General features: G+C 40.6%; 1 protein-coding gene across 4 annotated transcripts in view; it reads right to left on the bottom strand.

The window, feature by feature from the left end:
• The window catches only part of LOC119896541 (transmembrane protease serine 9-like), a 154,865-nt gene that overhangs the window by 90,046 nt on the left and 46,440 nt on the right, over positions 1-18,379 (bottom strand). For 2 of the 4 annotated variants that reach the window (XM_038710006.1, XM_038710007.1), the window contains exon 9: positions 15,622-15,767. In XM_038710006.1, the coding sequence (XP_038565934.1) occupies positions 15,622-15,767 (146 nt within the window). Of the gene's footprint in view, positions 1-4,408; positions 5,425-9,629; positions 9,871-9,950; positions 10,091-12,886; positions 13,156-14,422; positions 14,589-15,291; positions 15,545-15,621; positions 15,768-18,379 lie in introns of those variants that run through there. The other 2 variants (XM_038710008.1, XM_038710010.1) reach the window with 2 other exon arrangements.

The following is an 18,379-nucleotide window of genomic DNA, read 5'->3' as shown; positions in this document are numbered from 1 at the left end:
GCTTTAGCCCACTGCTAGTTATCAAATGCCAGCACACCAGCACTGGGAGGCGCCATAGGGAGGCGCACTCTGACCAGACAGACTCCTGACAGAGCTAGAGAAGGAGAAAAGAAATGCAGAGCTAGAGAAGAAAGAGCCAAATGTGACATTCACTAAGAAGTTACATAAAAAAAGAATTATCTGTACACTGAATAGTTTTGAAGCTCTATAGATGGTGTCATTTATTGTGACCTTGTGAGTTGGTCTTGTGGATATTACATGTTTGTTGGCTTACTGTATAGTGTGTAGTGAGGCAAAAGGGTGAAAAACTGATAGAAAGCACATATTTGCTACAAGTGCATTCGATCAGCTGATTGTTTATTTTTGCTCTGTGTGGGCTACTTGCATGAGAATACCTCAGTTGGCAACATTGCAATTAATGATACATCTAGTGGGGTTCATAATTTCTCAGCCAGCAGGTCATTCTTTGTTTAAGCACTTTACCCAGTTTTGTTTGGATTTGTGCTCATTCTCTTGTCTTTAAACTAGATTACTGTACATGAGAGCAGCAAACAAGGCACTCTTCAACACCTTCTCTGGCTCTAGTGTAAGGCTCTTATGTTATCTTCAAGGATAAGGTACAATGTTAAAAAACTGCATAACTATTTCGTCTTCTGACCTTTTCTGACCAAGGTCAGAACACGAAACAGTATTTTCACTTTTCAACTTATACTAGACTGCTCTCCCTTAGCAAAAGAGTTAAGCTTTAATATTCAATGTTTTGTCTTTGTTGCATGATGAGCTGGTTCTTTCAACTGACAATCAGAATGTAAAATGAACATTTTCAGTCAGTATATTTATAATACAATATATTTAGAATTTATTGCAATGGGAACCATAAACCATTTTTTAATGGACATAAAACACAGATGTTTAAAACTACAGTGGACGATGAGGAGATCCAGTGCCGCCTTTCCTAGCAGGGAGTGGGAAAAGAAGTAGAGAAGGCCTTTTAATGCCTTAATAGGCCAAAAAAGTGGAAATAATAACTATGGCTACCATTATGCAAGCAAAATAGCTCGTTACTACATTTAACTTAACATTAGCTTACCATTGACTTATTAAAAGAAAGACTATAATCAAGTGACATTCAAATTATTGACTCATAACTAAAGTTATGTGAAAATCTGAATTCAGGTTTAATTGATTTGCTTCAAATAGTTTGTTAGACATTTAACAGTTAGAACTTAGTTTAAAGCTGATTCACGTTTAGACAATTGTGGTGTCGCAAACCACATTTACAGTAAATACTTAGAATCATTAAGGCATTTTAAATCTTATGTATAATGTCAATAACATATAAATCATTATTTAAAGTTTTATAGCTTTAATGTTAACTTACCAGAAGTGCAAGCTGGGATCATTGGCTGGGACCAACCATAGAATTGCACTTGTATGTGTGTCAGGTTTTCATTTGTGTGTGTGTGGGAACATTTCAGTTGTGTGTGTGCGAGTGTTTCAGTTGTGTGTGTGAGAGCGTTCCAGCTGTGTGTGTGTGAAGGTAATATTTTCAGTTGTGTGTGTGAGAGCGTTTCAATTGTGTGTGTAAAGGTAATATTTTCAGCTGTGTGTGTAAAGGTAATATTTTCAGCTGTGTGTGTGAGAGTGTTCCAGCTGTGTGTGTGAAGGTAATATTTTCAGTTGTGTGTGTGAGAGCATTCCAGCTGTGTGTGTGAAGGTAATATTTTCAGCTGTGTGTGTGAGAGCGTTTCAATTGTGTGTGTGTGTGTGTGAAGGTAATATTTTCAGTTGTGTGTGTGAGAGCGTTTCAGCTGTGTGTGTGTGTGAAGGTAATATTTTCAGTTGTGTGTGTGAGAGCGTTCCAGCTGTGTGTGTGAAGGTAATATTTTCAGCTGTGTGTGTGAGAGCGTTTCAATTGTGTGTGGGTGAAGGTAATATTTTCAGCTGTGTGTGTGAGAGCGTTCCAGCTGTGTGTGTGAGAGCGTTCCAGCTGTGTGTGTGAAGGTAATATTTTCAGTTGTGTGTGTGAGAGCGTTCCAGCTGTGTGTGTGAAGGTAATATTTTCAGTTGTGTGTGTGAGAGCGTTCCAGCTGTGTGTGTGAGAGCGTTTCAATTGTGTGTGGGTGAAGGTAATATTTTCAGCTGTGTGTGTGAGAGCGTTCCAGCTGTGTGTGTGAGAGCGTTCCAGCTGTGTGTGTGAAGGTAATATTTTCAGTTGTGTGTATGAGAGCGTTCCAGCTGTGTGTGTGAAGGTAATATTTTCAGTTGTGTGTGTGAGAGCGTTCCAGCTGTGTGTGTGAGAGCGTTCCAGCTGTGTGTGTGAAGGTAATATTTTCAGTTGTGTGTGTGAGAGCGTTCCAGCTGTGTGTGTGAAGGTAATATTTTCAGTTGTGTGTGTGAGAGCGTTCCAGCTGTGTGTGTGAAGGTAATATTTTCAGTTGTGTGTGTGAGAGGGTTTCAGCTGTGTGTGTGAAGGTAATATTTTCAGCTGTGTGTGTGAAAGCGTTCCAGCTGTGTGTGTGAAGGTAATATTTTCAGTTGTGTGTTCACACGCTGTGTGTGTGAAGGTAATATTTTCAGTTGTGTGTGTGTGAGAGCGTTTCAGCTGTGTGTGTGAAGGTAATATTTTCAGCTGTGTGTGTGAGAGCGTTCCAGCTGTGTGTGTGAAGGTAATATTTTCAGTTGTGTGTGAGAGCGTTCCAGCTGTGTGTGTGAAGGTAATATTTTCAGTTGTGTGTGTGAGAGCGTTTCAGCTGTGTGTGTGAAGGTAATATTTTCAGCTGTCTGTGTGAGAGCGTTCCAGCTGTGTGTGTGAGAGCGTTCCAGCTGTGTGTGTGAAGGTAATATTTTCAGTTGTGTGTGAGAGCGTTTCAGCTGTGTGCGTGAAGGTAATATTTTCAGTTGTGTGTGTGAGAGCGTTTCAATTGTGTGTGTGTGTGAAGGTAATATTTTCAGTTGTGTGTGAGAGCGTTTCAGCTGTGTGTGTGAAGGTAATATTTTCAGCTGTGTGTGTGAGAGCGTTCCAGCTGTGTGTGTGAAGGTAATATTTTCAGTTGTGTGTGTGAGAGCGTTCCAGCTGTGTGTGTGAAGGTAATATTTTCAGTTGTGTGTGTGAGAGCGTTCCAGCTGTGTGTGTGAAGGTAATATTTTCAGTTGTGTGTGTGTGAGAGCGTTTCAGTTGTGTGTGTAAAAGCATTTTACTTGTATGTGTGTGAGCTTTTCAGTATAGTATGTGAATGAGTTTGGTTTCATATGTGTATGTCAGATGCTGAATAATGTCCCTAGGGGCACCTCATACAATCTGGTTAGTCTATCTAATGATGGACCCAGTTCAGCACACAGATCCAAGAGCACAGCCCTCAGGAATCTACAATTCTTTAATGCTATTTGATGTTAACTTGGATTTTTACTCGCTCACTCATTCATCTTCAGTCGCTTATCCTGTGTACATCGTCACAGATCTTGGATTTTTCATCCAGGCCTTATGCTGGCAGCTCATGAGAATCCATGCAAAAGGCGCGTCTCACTCTCTCTGACAAAATGTTTAACAATTGAAAAATATTAAGTCATGGAAAACACCTGGATAGTGAGACAAAAGTAAAATGTCCTAGAAAAGTATTTAAACTGTATGTGGGGGTTGCTCAGTTATGTTGCGGCAGCGTTGTGAACACACTCCGAGTCACGTAGCACAGTTTGAGTAAGTTGATTTATCCTCCAAAGGTAAATGTTAATCACTGCTAACTGTTAAGAGTGGTAGTTTTTATAAGATCAGTGTTTTCATTTTAACTTGTTAACAGTTGAATAATGTTTACATGTTTAGTTCAGTTTCTGCAGATGATGTGTCTGCCAGCTTGATTTCCCTGCAAAGGTTTAAGGTTTGAGTTCCAACTTTGGCAAGGAGCAATTTCAAACGTGTTGATGAGAAAGTTGGACAAGAATGAAGCCAGGGTCAAAACAATAGGCAGCTGTGGCTCAGGAGGTAGAGTGGGTTGCCCGGAAGTCGCCTGGAATCGGAAGATTGGCGAGTCAATGCCCGGCTCCTCTAGGCTGCATGTTCAAGTGTCCTTGTACTGAACTCCAAATTGCCCCTGTTGTGTAGCATGGATAGGGTGACAAAATACTACTAATAAAATTAGCCTGCCCTTAGCCACACATGTAATTGTATAAGTAATGTAATAGTGCTTCAAATTATAATGAAGTAATTACTGAATAAGCAGTTGTAGTGACTTTTGTTTGAACAAGAAAAATGAAAATATTGTTTTGCAACTCATAATGCATGCATTCACACACTAATTTGTAGATTTGGACATTTTCTCTATATGTTCACATTTTTTGATATGAGTGTGTGAATGTGTTTTGCACCATATTCACTTCAGCAACTGCAGCAAAAATGTGAGCGTACTTTGATTTGTTAAATGTTTTTATTTTGATACACGTGTGTGGCTGCAAAAACACTAACCGCAGCCTCCAAAATGACCATAGAGTTGAATCAACACGCCCCTAAAACAGTTTCAACACAAACAGATTATAACCATCATGAACAAGGATTTACTGCAGGACATTTGGATTACACTGCATTAGTTGAGTTCATACATGTGCTCAAAGCCGACACAAAGAATTTCCATAAATTAAAGAGCAGATTATTATGAAATAAAATCAAAGGGGTTAATTATTCAGCACTTTCACATCTACAGGACAGTTGTTTGCCACGGCAAAGCTTGACTAGACTAAAAATTGACATTTATCTTTCAAACCAAATTATTATCAATGTAAAGTTTAGTTTAACAATTTTTAGAGCAAATATTGCATGTTATAGATATAATTTAGATATAATTGTACATTAAGGTACACTAGCTCCAATAGGTAGATGATGGACATGTGTTCCTCTGACCTCTAAAGTATGCTCCTTTAAGTTATTTTCAATCCATTTATAAATGACTGTAGGAAATTACATGACAGCATTAGTTTAATCCTATCTACAGTGTAATCAATAAACATCCTGTTTTGAGTTACTCGAGGGGGAAGTTTTGAGTAAATGACAAATCATCATTTTGTCTTTGCGTAACAACTAGATCCTTCAAAAACCATGACACGCTGGTATGCCAGGCTACATATACCTACATTTGTTCAGTGCTGCTTAAACAATTCATTATTATTCATTTATTAATTTTACACCCTTCATTTTTGAAAGAAAGCAGTTTCCATCCAGAGATGAGGAATTGGAAGAAGAAGAAGGGGGAGTGAACAGGAGCGCACCCGCTGGTAGTTGGTATATTGCCGGCAGCTGTGTTGATGCTGTTGTTGCTGGTGGAGGCTGAAATTAAGAACATTACCTCTCACTGAGCCAGGAAGGTGTGTTGTTGGTTGTTTCCAATTAATAACACTGCTGCCTGGAAGAGCTGCTCTGCTCACCACCAGATCACCCTGAACAAACAAACAGGACAGAGATGTTTAATTCCAACTTTTTGTGAAACGGAAAATAATGTTACCTTTTTCTTAGTTCTCATTTTTTTTCATAGTTTCTCCAAATGTGCTATATGATTGATACATCATTTTGTCTTCTCATCAAGAACACATTGGACTTTCTAATGCTCATACTATTCCACTGCTCTTTATTGACCCTGGAACTTTCCCAGAGTTATTAGTTGGAGGAGCAGCAGCTCTGTTTGGGATCCTTTGGAAACCTGGCCAATCCACCTGGCGAATGTTCGCTCTCTGGCCAAGAAAATGGACGAACTGCTGCTCCTCAACAGAACTAACTCGGATTTCTGCTGATCTGCTGCCCTCTGTTTCACCGAATCCTGGCTCACCGAGCGCATCCCGGAAAGCGTACTTCACCTACCGGGATTTAATCTCATCCGCGCGGATCGCGAAAGGGAGCTCACGGGAAAAACAAGGGGAGGCGGACTCTGTTTCTATAGAAACGAAGGTTCGTGCACAGTTTTGAAGAAATCATGCAGCCCTCACCTAGAGACATTTATAAACTGTAAACCGTTTTATTCACCGCGGGAGTTTTCCTTGTTTGTTCTGGTCGCTGTTTACATTCCATCTCAGGCCTGTGTTAGTGAGGCGTTACTACACCTGGCCGACCAGATAACTAACGTGGAGAAAAAACATCCAGACTCCCTGCTCATAGTTCTTGGGGACTTTAACAAAGCAAACCTCAGTCATGAACTTCCAAAATACAGACAGCATAGGAGGACAGCACAGACAGGGACACTAACACACTGGACCACTGCTACACAACATTAAAGGACGCCTATCGCTCTGTTCCCCGTGCAGCCTTGGGACTCTCTGATCTGTCTGGTGCATCTTATCCCGACACACAGGCAAAAACTGAAGTCTGCTAAACCTGTTGTAAAGACTGTGAAAAGATGGACCAATGAGTCAAAGCTGGAGTTACAGGCCTGGACGAACTAACTGACACTGTGACATCTTACATCAGTTTTTGTGAGGACATGTGTGTGCCGACTAAAACCTTCCGCACATACAACAACCAAAAACCCTGGTTCACAGCGAAACTCAGGCAGCTTCGTCAGACCAAGGAGGAGGCCTTCAGAAGTGGGGACAGAGTCTTGTACAACCAGGCCAGGAACACGCTGACTAAAGAGGTCAAAGCTGCAAATTGGAGCTATGCTGAAAAGCTAAACAACAGCTTTGCAGCCAATGACCCTGCGTCAGTGTGGAGAAGCCTACGGACACTCACAAACTACAAGAGACCATCCCCCAACACTGCTGGTACTCAACGACTGGCAGACGAGCTGAATGGTTTCTACAGTAGGTTTGAAAAGCCCAGAGTCACACCTCTCCCCCACTCCAACGCCATCTTCAAACAGTCACCTTCCCCCTCTGACGTCTCACCTGCACTCAAGATCTGTGAAGAGGACGTGAGCCACCTCTTCCAAAGGCAGAAGATCAGGAAGGTTCCTGGACCTGACGGTGTCTCACCATCGTGCCTGAAAATCTGTGCGGACCAGCTGGCCCCCATCTTCACTCAGATCTTCAACAAATCACTGGAGCTGTGTGAAGTTCCCTCCTGCTTCAAACGCTCCATAGTCATCCCAGTCCCCAAAAAACCCTCCATCTCTGGACTAAATGACTACAGGCCCGTCACCCTGACATCTGTATTCATGAATTCCTTTGAAAGACTGGTGTTGGCCCACCTGAAGGACATTACAGGCCCCCTGCTGGACCCCCTGCAGTTTGCCTACAGGGCTAACAGGTCAGCGGATGATGCTGTCATCTTGGGTCTGCATCACATAACCGTGGACTTCAGGAGGAGCCCCCCCACTCTGCCTCCCATCACCATTCTTAACAGCCCTGTGTCTGCTGTGGAATCCTTCAGGTTTCTGGAATCCACTATATCCCCAGGACCAGAAGTAAGCACATCGTGAGCAATGTACAATCCTGAGTCAAATTCCTCGTATGTGTACACATACCTGGCAATAAAACTGATTCTGATTCTGAAGATCTCAGGATCCTTGAAATGTGTTCATTTTAGACTATGCAACTTTTCCTGAACAGCATTCACTGTAGATATATGTGGCAATTATGGAATAATCAAATGTAACAGTAGTAAGAGTTTAGAAGAGTTGATTAAGAAAACAGCTCGGGCCAAGGTCAGTTGAAAACTTGTCATCACCACCTTAAAATCTTTTCTATAATGGACAGCAAATTGGAGTCCAAAAAAGCTCACGGGAGTTAACATAGTGGTGCAATACAGTTTTTCACTGGTGTATTTCTAAAACTTTATGGAGTTAGCGATGGTGCAGTGGTTAAGACATATGCCTTTGATGTGGGAGGCTGTGACACATCCACCAATGTGTCCCTTAACAAGACACTTAAACCCTTGTTGCTCCAAAGCGGTGCGACCTCTGACATATGTAGCAATTGTAAGTCAATGCGGATAAAAGTGTCAGCAAAAACACTGTAATGTCATATAATACTCTGAGTGTGGTTCATCAATGGTGATAAATGATTCAAACATCCTGCGAAGTGCACGCACAACTGTGCACAACACCGCAGCTGGTGCTCCATCTCTCTTCCTCTTCTACATGCTGCACCCACACATGCACACTCAAGGTTATGGTAACAATTTTGCATTTATTCACACACTTTTAATAAATTAATAAATAATAATACAAGTCTTAATAAAAGTTGTTTTGTTTTTATATTATCTTAAACAGCATTATACATTGATGTTTATATCACCATAGGCCGTATATTAAGTTAGTGGGAGAAAACCAGTAGTTCTATGTAAAATATGCCATTGAGCCCCCCCACATAATCAAAATGGCATGATCCTCATTTCATAATGCCACTGCGAAGATTCGACTGTGAGATTTGTAGTCGAATCAGGCTCCTCTTATAGCAGCACTTTGTGCCATGATTTCATCCTTCTAGAACTTTTTATTGGTGTATTTATTATCCATTGTTGCCATCTAGTGGCCCTTTATGTGCTAATTTTACATCTTTATTTTCTATTTTAACACCTTTACTTTGTGATGTTATTAATTATGTGATTAATACAGTTTGTATTTTTATTTCACCACAATGTTGTTTATATTTTTGGGGCCATTTCAATCACAATTTTCACTATTAAAACTTCAGAAAGTCAAAATACATTTGTTAAAGATTAATGCCTTTTTTGGCTTTATCGTTACAAAAAGGTTTTTGCGTATGTGCATCAAGTGAACACTGCCTTTTGTGTATTTTCACATCTGCATTTTGAAGAACTTGCATCTGTGTGATTTCCACTCACACTTGCAGCCTGTTTCTTATGTACTTCACTCAGGAATGTGGTCTAATTACAGAATACAGAATAAATAAATAAATACATATTATTATTATTAGTAGAAGTGGTATTATTATCTACCGTAAGTGCAGAAGTAACGTCACTATCCATGAGCAAACTATGAGCACATCGTTTTCAAAACCACTAACAGATTGTTCGCCAGTCAAGAGCTGTGAAACTGCAGCCATCTTGATAAGCAGCGGTTTCTGGGCTGTGTTAACGGTAAGACACAACAACACTCATTAATGAAGATCAGGTTACAGGTATAAACTTAATCTCTGCCCAGACACAAGGTTCTTCATGCGTCTGTCTGCCTCAGGTGATCTGGCGAAGCCCCTCTCGCTCCGGACTCTGACAGCAGCCAGGGCACAGAGCAGGGCACCGCGCCTACATGCAGTTACACCGGCACAGATGATTCTGCAGTCGGCAGAGGAAGGAGACTCCACTTTGTGGGTCGAGAGATCAGAACTTCAGGAGTTCCTTCTTTTAGTAAAAGAACCATGGAAATCTTCTTCTGCAGGTATGACACCCTTATGTTGCAAACAATCTACTTTCCAAAACTGTCTTGTTTGATAAAAACACAACAAAAGAAAAATGGTCTGCTCTTAGTCAGTGATGTAAGTTAGACTTTCACCTAGTTAGTGTGTTAATGTGCTTAATCTACATTGCAGGGTGTTACTGGAAAGACTTCCATCCCTTGAAAGTATTAGCAAATGTTAAGCTCAACAACCAAACTAGTGCTAGTTTTTAAACAACCCTAACACTATCCGGATCCAAAATAATGGAGAAATGTAGATAGGGTTAAAATTGAAGTCTGGACATGGCAGGCACTTACGTTAGGCTGGTGGCAGGCCAGGACAGGTGACGCTGAGGTCGCCATCCTTCCCAGTGGACGTGTAGGTGTAGTAGCCTGGCTGGTTGCTGGTGATCTGGCTGTTGATCCAGGACTGATACTGGGACACTCTGGTGTAGGCTGTTGGGAAATTAGGCTCGGCACAGCGTACTGCAAAACTCACGATTCCCTCCTGGATCCAGCGACCGCCCTGCTTGCTCACCAGCGGACCTCCTGAATCCCCCTTTAAGGAAAGACATATTTAAGCGAAGAATCTTTGCAGAAGCTCAAATCTGACACAAACACAGATGTAAAAGTGATCACCTGACAGGAGCTCTTCCCTCCTACGCCAGCGCAGATCATGTTGCTTGTGATTGAGCCCACTCCATAGTTACAGTTACACTGTCTGTTCCCCACAATCGGCACCTTCACCTCCATTAGGTTTCCTGGGGATGGAAGGTCCACTAAAAAGAAAAGAAACAAATTTAGTTTAGTGAACAACACAAGTGGTGAAATGTGGTTTCAAATAATTTCACACAAAATGGACAGTTCTATTTTCTATAGGCTTCGCCCTCTAGAGCTATAACTGGTGCGTTTATCCCTCGCCACATGCACAGAGCTGTGCATGTCCAGTGGAAAGAGCTTTTTCCACGCCCTCTAGTGTGATTGGCCTCATCGTGCCTCATCCATTGACAACCGCTTATCCTGCGTACAGGGTCGCGGGGCTCTCCTTCATTAAAGAATGAAGCGCTGTTGCAGGGTAAGTACCTATTACACGGTACCAGGATACTCAAAGTAAAATTTAAGAGATTTAAGACCTTTTTAATACTACCTAGGATAAATTTAATGACAACTTCACTTCCCTATAATGGAAAATCGTATAAATTTTAAGCCTGAGAAAATTGTTATTTACGAATTTACCTGAATTTAATAAAACATTTATATATATACACAATACTCACATTTATATTTAATACACTATAGCTTTTTGGGGTGTGTTTGTACTTTGATGCACGATTCACAATATTGAGTTCATGAGAACTAGACAAAAAGATATTTTAACACTATTTTGATGAAATATTCAACATTGAAATATTTAAAGGGTTGAGCATTAAACACTTAATTTCCTGCATCCTGGAGATATTTTCTGCACCAATTTATGGTAGAATGGTCTTTATTTATATAAAGTGAAATAAAATTCAGGTGACAATTCAAACAAAACCTTTCTCAAAGCATTTTCATTTTCTTTTTTTTAAGATTTCTTGTTCAAGCCATGTTTCATAACATATTTAACAAATGCTTTTAAAAACACATGACCCCAGCGTCCCCAGAGTAACTGACACCTATGAAATGAATACAATATTTGTAGCACTAACAACTCTTATGGTGTGAAACCAAAGATACAAAATAAATTGTGCAGTATGAGTTGTTACAATTAGTTACACCATGGCTTCATAAGGTAATATAATGTAATATAATATGCCTTTTGCATCTAAAGGCTGCTGGAAATATAGTATTCTATAGTATTGGCGTGAAAGCAGCGAGGATAAGGAGTTGGGCTCCGGTTTGTTTTTGCCGTGTTGCGTTAGCATGTTTGATGTTTCCTTTCACATAACGCTAGCCTACAACAGTGGCGCAACGCTGATACAAAGAACGGTCCTCGTCTCTCCGTTGCTGTTTTAACATTCACGGACAAGTAACCTGCAGGTCTTCCAGCTCTGCTGTTTCATTAGCGCTCGCCACAGTGTGACTGACTCGCGCACCGATCCGCTTGTTGTGCTAACCTAAGCGCCACTGTAAGACCTTGGTAAACAAAAATTTAAACTTATTTTTAGAATATGAAATTCAAGACTTTTTAAAATACTACTGTATTAACCCCAGTGTACATTTGAATTTTTCCCAGGTGGGCTTAATGGCACAGTGCGAGAAGAAGCACACTGTATGAGCAAGCTTGAAATAGAATAAAAAGTTGAGCCCACTTCAGTGTGGTTTTATGAAATGTCTTCCTTTCTAATCCATTTCTATTTTGACCATATGTTGACTAAAGGTGATTGCAACATTTTCTTTGATTTGTTTTACCTCACCAACATAAAGTGCACCTATATTTGTCTGCCAGTGTTATCAGAAAAGTGAATTTTAGACAGTTGCATTACATGTAAACATCAGCTAATGTGCAACTTTATCTTTTATTTACAGTTAGAAAGATGACAATATGTCAAATATGACAGAAGCGTGTCGCCTTTACCAAGAGGTTATTTCCTTTAGATGTGTATTGTGTTACAATACTGCTCAACAGCTCCATGATGTGGACCAATTGCGGGAACACACACTCTCCAGCACATGCTTTATTGTGAGCATGTGAAACAGTCTTAGAATTAATTTGTTGAAGAGGATAAAAAATAAATATATCTACCCAAAGCGGGGATTAAACATACAATCCTTAGATTGAGAGACCTGTACTCTACCAACTGAGCTAACCGGGCACAGTCAAAATAAGTCTGACATTTTCCTAAAAAAAACGAGCCTTGTGTTAGACTATCGTATCGTTATCTCGAGAAAATTATCCAGTTATCATGGAAAAACAGAGTAAATAAAGATTTTCCATAGATGGTCGCCTAGGGTTTCCATAGCTAATACTGCTATGTAGTTGTTGTTGTTTTTTTGATTGTAAGCTATTACTACTGTTTTTAGGGCACTGCTGATTTAATTAATTTAATTAATTAGTTATTTACTTTTATTAGTTTGCTTCACCTTACTATTACTATGTATTATCTGTTCATGTACATCGAGAGAAGCCAACCTAAATGTCATAATATAAGTATAGTGACAATAAAAATCATTCACAATTCTATTCTCTCCTTTAAAAAATATATTTTAGCCAAAACTGTCTTGCTTTTGGCTTTGACGTCGGCTAAGAGAGTCAGCAATCTATCTGCTCTCTGTGGCCCCTTCATGCCTCAGAATTCAGGTTGATGGCAGCTTCTTCTCCTCATAGGTCAGAGTAGGAAGATACATGGAGAGCTCTCCTCCATGTTGGCCCTACTCCACTTTTGCTGGAAAATGACAGTGTAATTCAAACTAGTTCACAAAAATGTGTGTTAGCTAATGTCACAGACAGAATTACAGGTTTTGTTGCTCCCCTGGGTAAAGGAGCAACTACATTTATGCTTTGAAATTTCTGAAAGGACTGTCTGTTGACACCATTGTAGTCACACTAGGCTATCTCTGAAAATAAATGATACAGATCCTTTCTGACCCACCTCCAAATCCAATCCTGCCCCAGCCGGTGACCCAGGCTACAGTGTCCTTGTAGAAGGTGCTGCCTGGGGCTGCCAGGCAGACGGGCAGGATGTAGGAAGTGAAAGTCACCGGTGAGGAGAGCTTCAGGAGGCAGATGTCGTTGACAAGAGTTTTAGAGTTATAGTTGGGATGACTGATGATCTGTGATACTGTACGAGACACTTGGTTGGGGTTTGATCCCTGTTGAGTCTGACGACCCAGAGACACAACCAGATCGCTTGTGGTGGATCTGAGGTAATCAAAAGAGAAACAAAACAGTGCTAATACATGTAAAGCAGAAATGTAGTCAAGGAGACACTTGGGCCATTATTTTGAAGGATTTCTAGCCTTTATCTGTGAAGGATAGCTCAAGAGTGACAGGAAATGTGGGACAGAGACAGCGGACGACATGCAGGAAAGGGCGGCGAGTTGGATTTTATTAACCTGTGCTGCTGCGGCAAGGACCAAGCCTTTGCACAATAGACGCCACTCCTACGTGGGCCATTTTGAAGGCCACATCTGATCTAGTTTGTATTGAACCTGACAGATGTGGCAACAGAGAGATATCATTCCCAAATATTACAAATCTTTTTCCTCATTATATTATAAATCATTCCCTCAATGAACTGAAGGGGTGTGATCTGAAGTGCTAATTACATAAGTTGATCCCTGGTCTGGTTAGCAAGAATAAATATAAAATGTTCAGGAAAGTTAGCAAGAATACATTTGAAACGTTGGTTAGACTTTCAAAATACTACTTGGTTAGCTTTAGGAAAACATCATGATTAAGGTTACATTATTATTACATTAACTATGTGACTTCACTTATGTAACTTTTGTAACTCATGTACCTCAACTAAAAACAATCAATGACATGGGAACCTACACCAAATGACGTCACAGGGCTTCCCCCAGTGCATTGAACTATGACGCTAAGAGGCTTCCCAGTGCATCACAAACTGACACCAATGGGTCTTTACCATGCGTCCATATGTGTCGACTTGGAAGTGAGAATGGGTTGCACATGCGGATATCTGTTAATAGAGATTAGGTTGATTGATTTAAAGGTGCAGTAAGTTAGGGAATCACAGTTTTTTGTCATTGTTTTACATTATAGCTGCTTTCACCAGAAACTCAATCTGCCCCCTGTCTTGCCAGAGGGGCTCTTGGGCCACTCACTTCTGGTTAGTTCTACATTTACGTTTATTATCCAAAGCGATTTCCAATTGCTAAATATGTCAGAGGTCGCACGCCTCTGGAGCAAGTTAAGTGTCTCGCTCAGGGACACAATAGTGGATGTGTCGCAGTGGTGAATTGAACCTGGGTCTCTCACACCAAAGGCATGTGTCTTATCCACTGTTCCATCACCACCCCAGTTGTATATCTATTTAGGGACGAAAATGCAACCCTTTTGTGAGTTTTCTCTCCTCGGGTTTTCGAACCACTGCCTTTGGCAGGCTGGTTACAGGACTGCGTGGCATGTTGTGTTTTGTCGCGACCCTACCCTCAGTGCTTACCCGTCACAGCAGTGAGCAGCAGTCATCACCCATTCATTGTTAATGAGGGTTCCTCCACAGAAGTGGAACCCTGTAGTGTCTTGCAGACTGGCCTGCCAGGGCCAGCTGCCTGCAGAGGCCACCTGTCCTCCAACAATCTTGGTGTTGAGTGTTGGCTGACCACACACTGAGGAGAAAGACAATAAAGAGACAGCAAATACTAACAATAATGAAACTATTTTCAAACGTTTACGTCCAACAACATGTTTAAAATGTCCAGATGACAGATGGACATGAAATAAAAACGTTAGCATTGACACTTTGACTTAGCATCTAGTTGCAAGTGAGACTCCTCGAAACACCAATTTATGTGTAAATATAATAATTGTCATGCTACATTTACATGGGAGGAGTGGGAGTTTACTTTTATTACTAAACTCAATCAAACACAAATAGTTTTTAATAAGTGACTTTAAACCCTTTGCTCTCTCAGCTAACAGAAAATCATCTTCCACTTACAGAAAAGGAGTTTGCAGTAGTTGAGAAAATTCCCTAGAACTCATTATGACCACGAAAACCTTCAAGAACCAAAATGTGTCAGCTGTCTTCCTCTTTTTTTATGTCTTGTGACCACTAGAGGTCACAGCTTTACATAGGTAAATATGACTCATAAGGAGCTGCTTGAATAATCAACCTATACAGGTGTTTTTCTGGGGAGGACAGGCTGAAAAGAACATACATTGTTCTACTGCTGCAAATCTTATTACTACTAATACTAATGAGTTTTATGAATACTAATACTACTACTGTTGCTCCAGTCCCTGATGATGTCAAAATGTAAAGTTAAAGTTGAGTTAAAAATCATCATCATCATCGTGGTAGGCACTTACCTTGGGCTGCTGGGGGTGGCGTGGCAGGACATCTTATGCTGAGGTCACCGTCGGTCCCAGTGGATTTAAAGGTGATGAAGCCTGGCTTGTTGCTGGTGATCCGGCTGTTGATCCAGGACTGATACTGGGAGACCCGGGTGTAGCCTGATGGGATATTAGGCTGGGCACAGCCCTTACTACTGGTAAAACTCACAATTCCCGCCTGGATCCAGCGACCACCCTGCTTGCTCACCAGCGGACCTCCTCCATCCCCCTTAAAGGAGAGAAACATTTAGGAGAAGGAATCTTTGCAGAAGGTCAAATCTGACACAAACACAAGCGTAAAAATACCTGACAGACGTCCTTTCCTCCAGCACTGAACCCAGTGCACATCTTGTTGTTTGTGATCAAGCTCACTCCGTAGGTACAGGTACACTCTCTGTTTCCTACAATCGGCAGCTGCACCTCCATTAGGTTTTGTGGGAAAGGAAGGGACACTGAAGAGACACAAATTCGGGTTAATAAACAAATGTTCACATCTTTTAAAATGGTTTCACACAAAATGGGCAGTTTAATAAACACATCGGTGATCTGTGGCACACCTCAAGTGTTTCCAGGTGTTCCTCTGTGGAAACAAACATTCTCACTACTTGAACTTAAAGGACCATGACAGCGTTTTTACAATGTCTTAGCTTCCAGTACTTCAAATTAAATTTATATAACGGCAATTCATAACAAAAGTTATCTCATTTCACTTTTCATATAGAGCAGGTCAAGACTGTACTCTTTATATTATTATTAACACTTGAGGCAAGAAAAGACTCTCTTTTAGGAGGTATAGAGACCTCGATCAACTCATGTTCTCGACCAGTTGGGGTTCAGAGAGAGAGAGAGAGAGAGCATTGGAAAGCGAAAGAGAGTGAGAGAGGGTGAGGGGGTGATGCAACACAACGACCACATGCAGTAGAAAACATATACAGTAAAAGCGGTTGTGGTGCAGACAGGAAATGAATAATGTTATTGATCATTTTACTTATATTAATGATAATAAAAATAATAATTGTACCAGTGGCACTCGAGCAGTAACATAACTAAGGGATGGTTCAGGACTCACCTGAGCCAGCCCTAACTATAAGCTTTATCAAAGAGGAAAGTCTTAAGCCTACTCTTAAATGTGGAGATGGTGTCTGCTTCCTGAACCCAAACTGGAACCTGGTTCCACAGGAGAGGAGCTTGATAGCTGAACGCTCTTCTGGATCAGCTTAAGAGTCTTGATGGACTTTTTCGAGCAGCCTGATAATAAGGAATTGCAGTAATCCAGCCTAGAAGTAACAAATGCATGGACTAGTTTTTCTGCATCATTTTTAGACATGATGTTCCTGATTTTTGTAATATTACGTAGGTTAAAAAAGGCTGTCGTTGAAATTTGTTTAATGTGAGAGTTAAACAACATGTCCTAATCACAGTGGTGCTGGAGGCCAGGGCGATGCCATCCAGGGAAACTATATCTTTAGATAATGCGTCACGGAGGTGCTTGGACCTCAGAACAATAAGAGTATAACATTTGAAAATTACAGGTCATCCTGGTTTTTATATCCTTAAGGCATGCTTGAAGTTCAGCAAACTGATTTTGTTTGGTTTTATCTGGCCTGATCGAGTTTCATCTATATATCAATGAAACGTGATAGAAAGGAGTTTCCTTATGAAATTGCTTAAAGGAAACAATGCAGCACTAAGATCTAACGAGACAAATACAGAGACAAGTCTTTTGTCTGATGCAATAAGAAGGTCTAATGATATAATGTTTGTCCGAACATAAAAGGGTCAAAGAAACTAACAAAAGAAAGTAAAACAGCAATTACAATTCCCTAAAAGGCTTTTTATGTTCATTGTGTCACCTCTGCCTTTATATTACTTATAATCAAAATTAAAACCAAAATGAAGTTTCATCCTGACTGACAGGCATGTACCCTGGTAGACTTCCATTCAGTATAACACTAAGTGTACTTTTAAAATGTTTTATGTCACAAGGTATCCAAATCACAAGCTCTTATGTCCATGCTTACACTGGCAGATATATAGCTACCTAGAAGAATATTTTATTTGAATTAACACATATTCATAAAGGATATTTCAGCCGAGATTTGTTTTCATCTTTCTAAGTCAAACAAAGATATTGTATTTTAATTAAGCATACTGGTGTTATACCAGCCCGTTCTCATCTCAGGGCGCCATATACCGACGATTTGAGAAAGAGTGACAAAGCGTAGGTATTTGACACTAAAGGCACCCTTTAACATCAAATACCTACGCGGCGGGTGCGTCTCCATGACACTCTTCCGGAAGCGTCTCATGGAGACGCTCTGGGGCGTCCCATACAGACCGGAAGTGCTACGTTCGTGATAAAGGTATGCACTGTAAAGAAACAAGGATGTAAACAATTCATAATAACTGCATTCATGTCACAATTCTGACATCTACTTTTAGTTTCTCCATGTTGTTTAATTTCTCTACCAGAGGACTGTACAATAAAGCAAGATAACTGGCTTTTCCGGGTAGCTAAAGGAGTAACTTTGTGACAACTGAGGCCTGTGCTACCCTTCATAGAGTTCAAACTACTCAGATTTAACTCAGGGTTATCAAGCAAAGTCAGGCTTGATAAACTCTTCTTTTATGTGTAATGATTTAAGATGAAAGGTGCAACTACATATTAGGTCCGTTAAACAAAAAAAAAATAGAGCAAGGCGAGAGGGGTAATATTCCTCTGTGTGTGTGTGTGTGTGTGTTTGAGAGAGTCTTCCCTATCCTGAGTACCTGATGTGTGTCCCCTGGTTGTGTCCCACAACGCTTGTTTGCTCTTGTATAAATGGTTTTCAGTCCCTCTTCGGTCATTGCGGTATGTTGAGGGTTCTGCTTGTCTCTGTGTGGTTGCATTTACCAGTTTTGTTTGAATTTAGTTTCTTATAACAGATCATAACCTTTGTTTTAATTTTGTACCATGCTTCCATGGAAGTCACATTATTCTGCTTTTTGCTAATAAACCTTGCAAACTGATGTCAGCTCTCCACTGTTGTGCGTTTGGGCTCAAACCTGCTTATCACTTGATAAA

Source organism: Micropterus salmoides, unplaced genomic scaffold (genome assembly GCF_014851395.1).
Source record: "Micropterus salmoides isolate LMB-PRFRI ecotype aquatic unplaced genomic scaffold, ASM1485139v1 Ms_hic_scaffold_10, whole genome shotgun sequence".
NCBI lineage: Eukaryota > Metazoa > Chordata > Actinopteri > Centrarchiformes > Centrarchidae > Micropterus > Micropterus salmoides.
The sequence above is the reverse complement of the archived record's forward strand: the minus strand, read 5'-3'. Positions and strand labels throughout refer to the sequence as shown.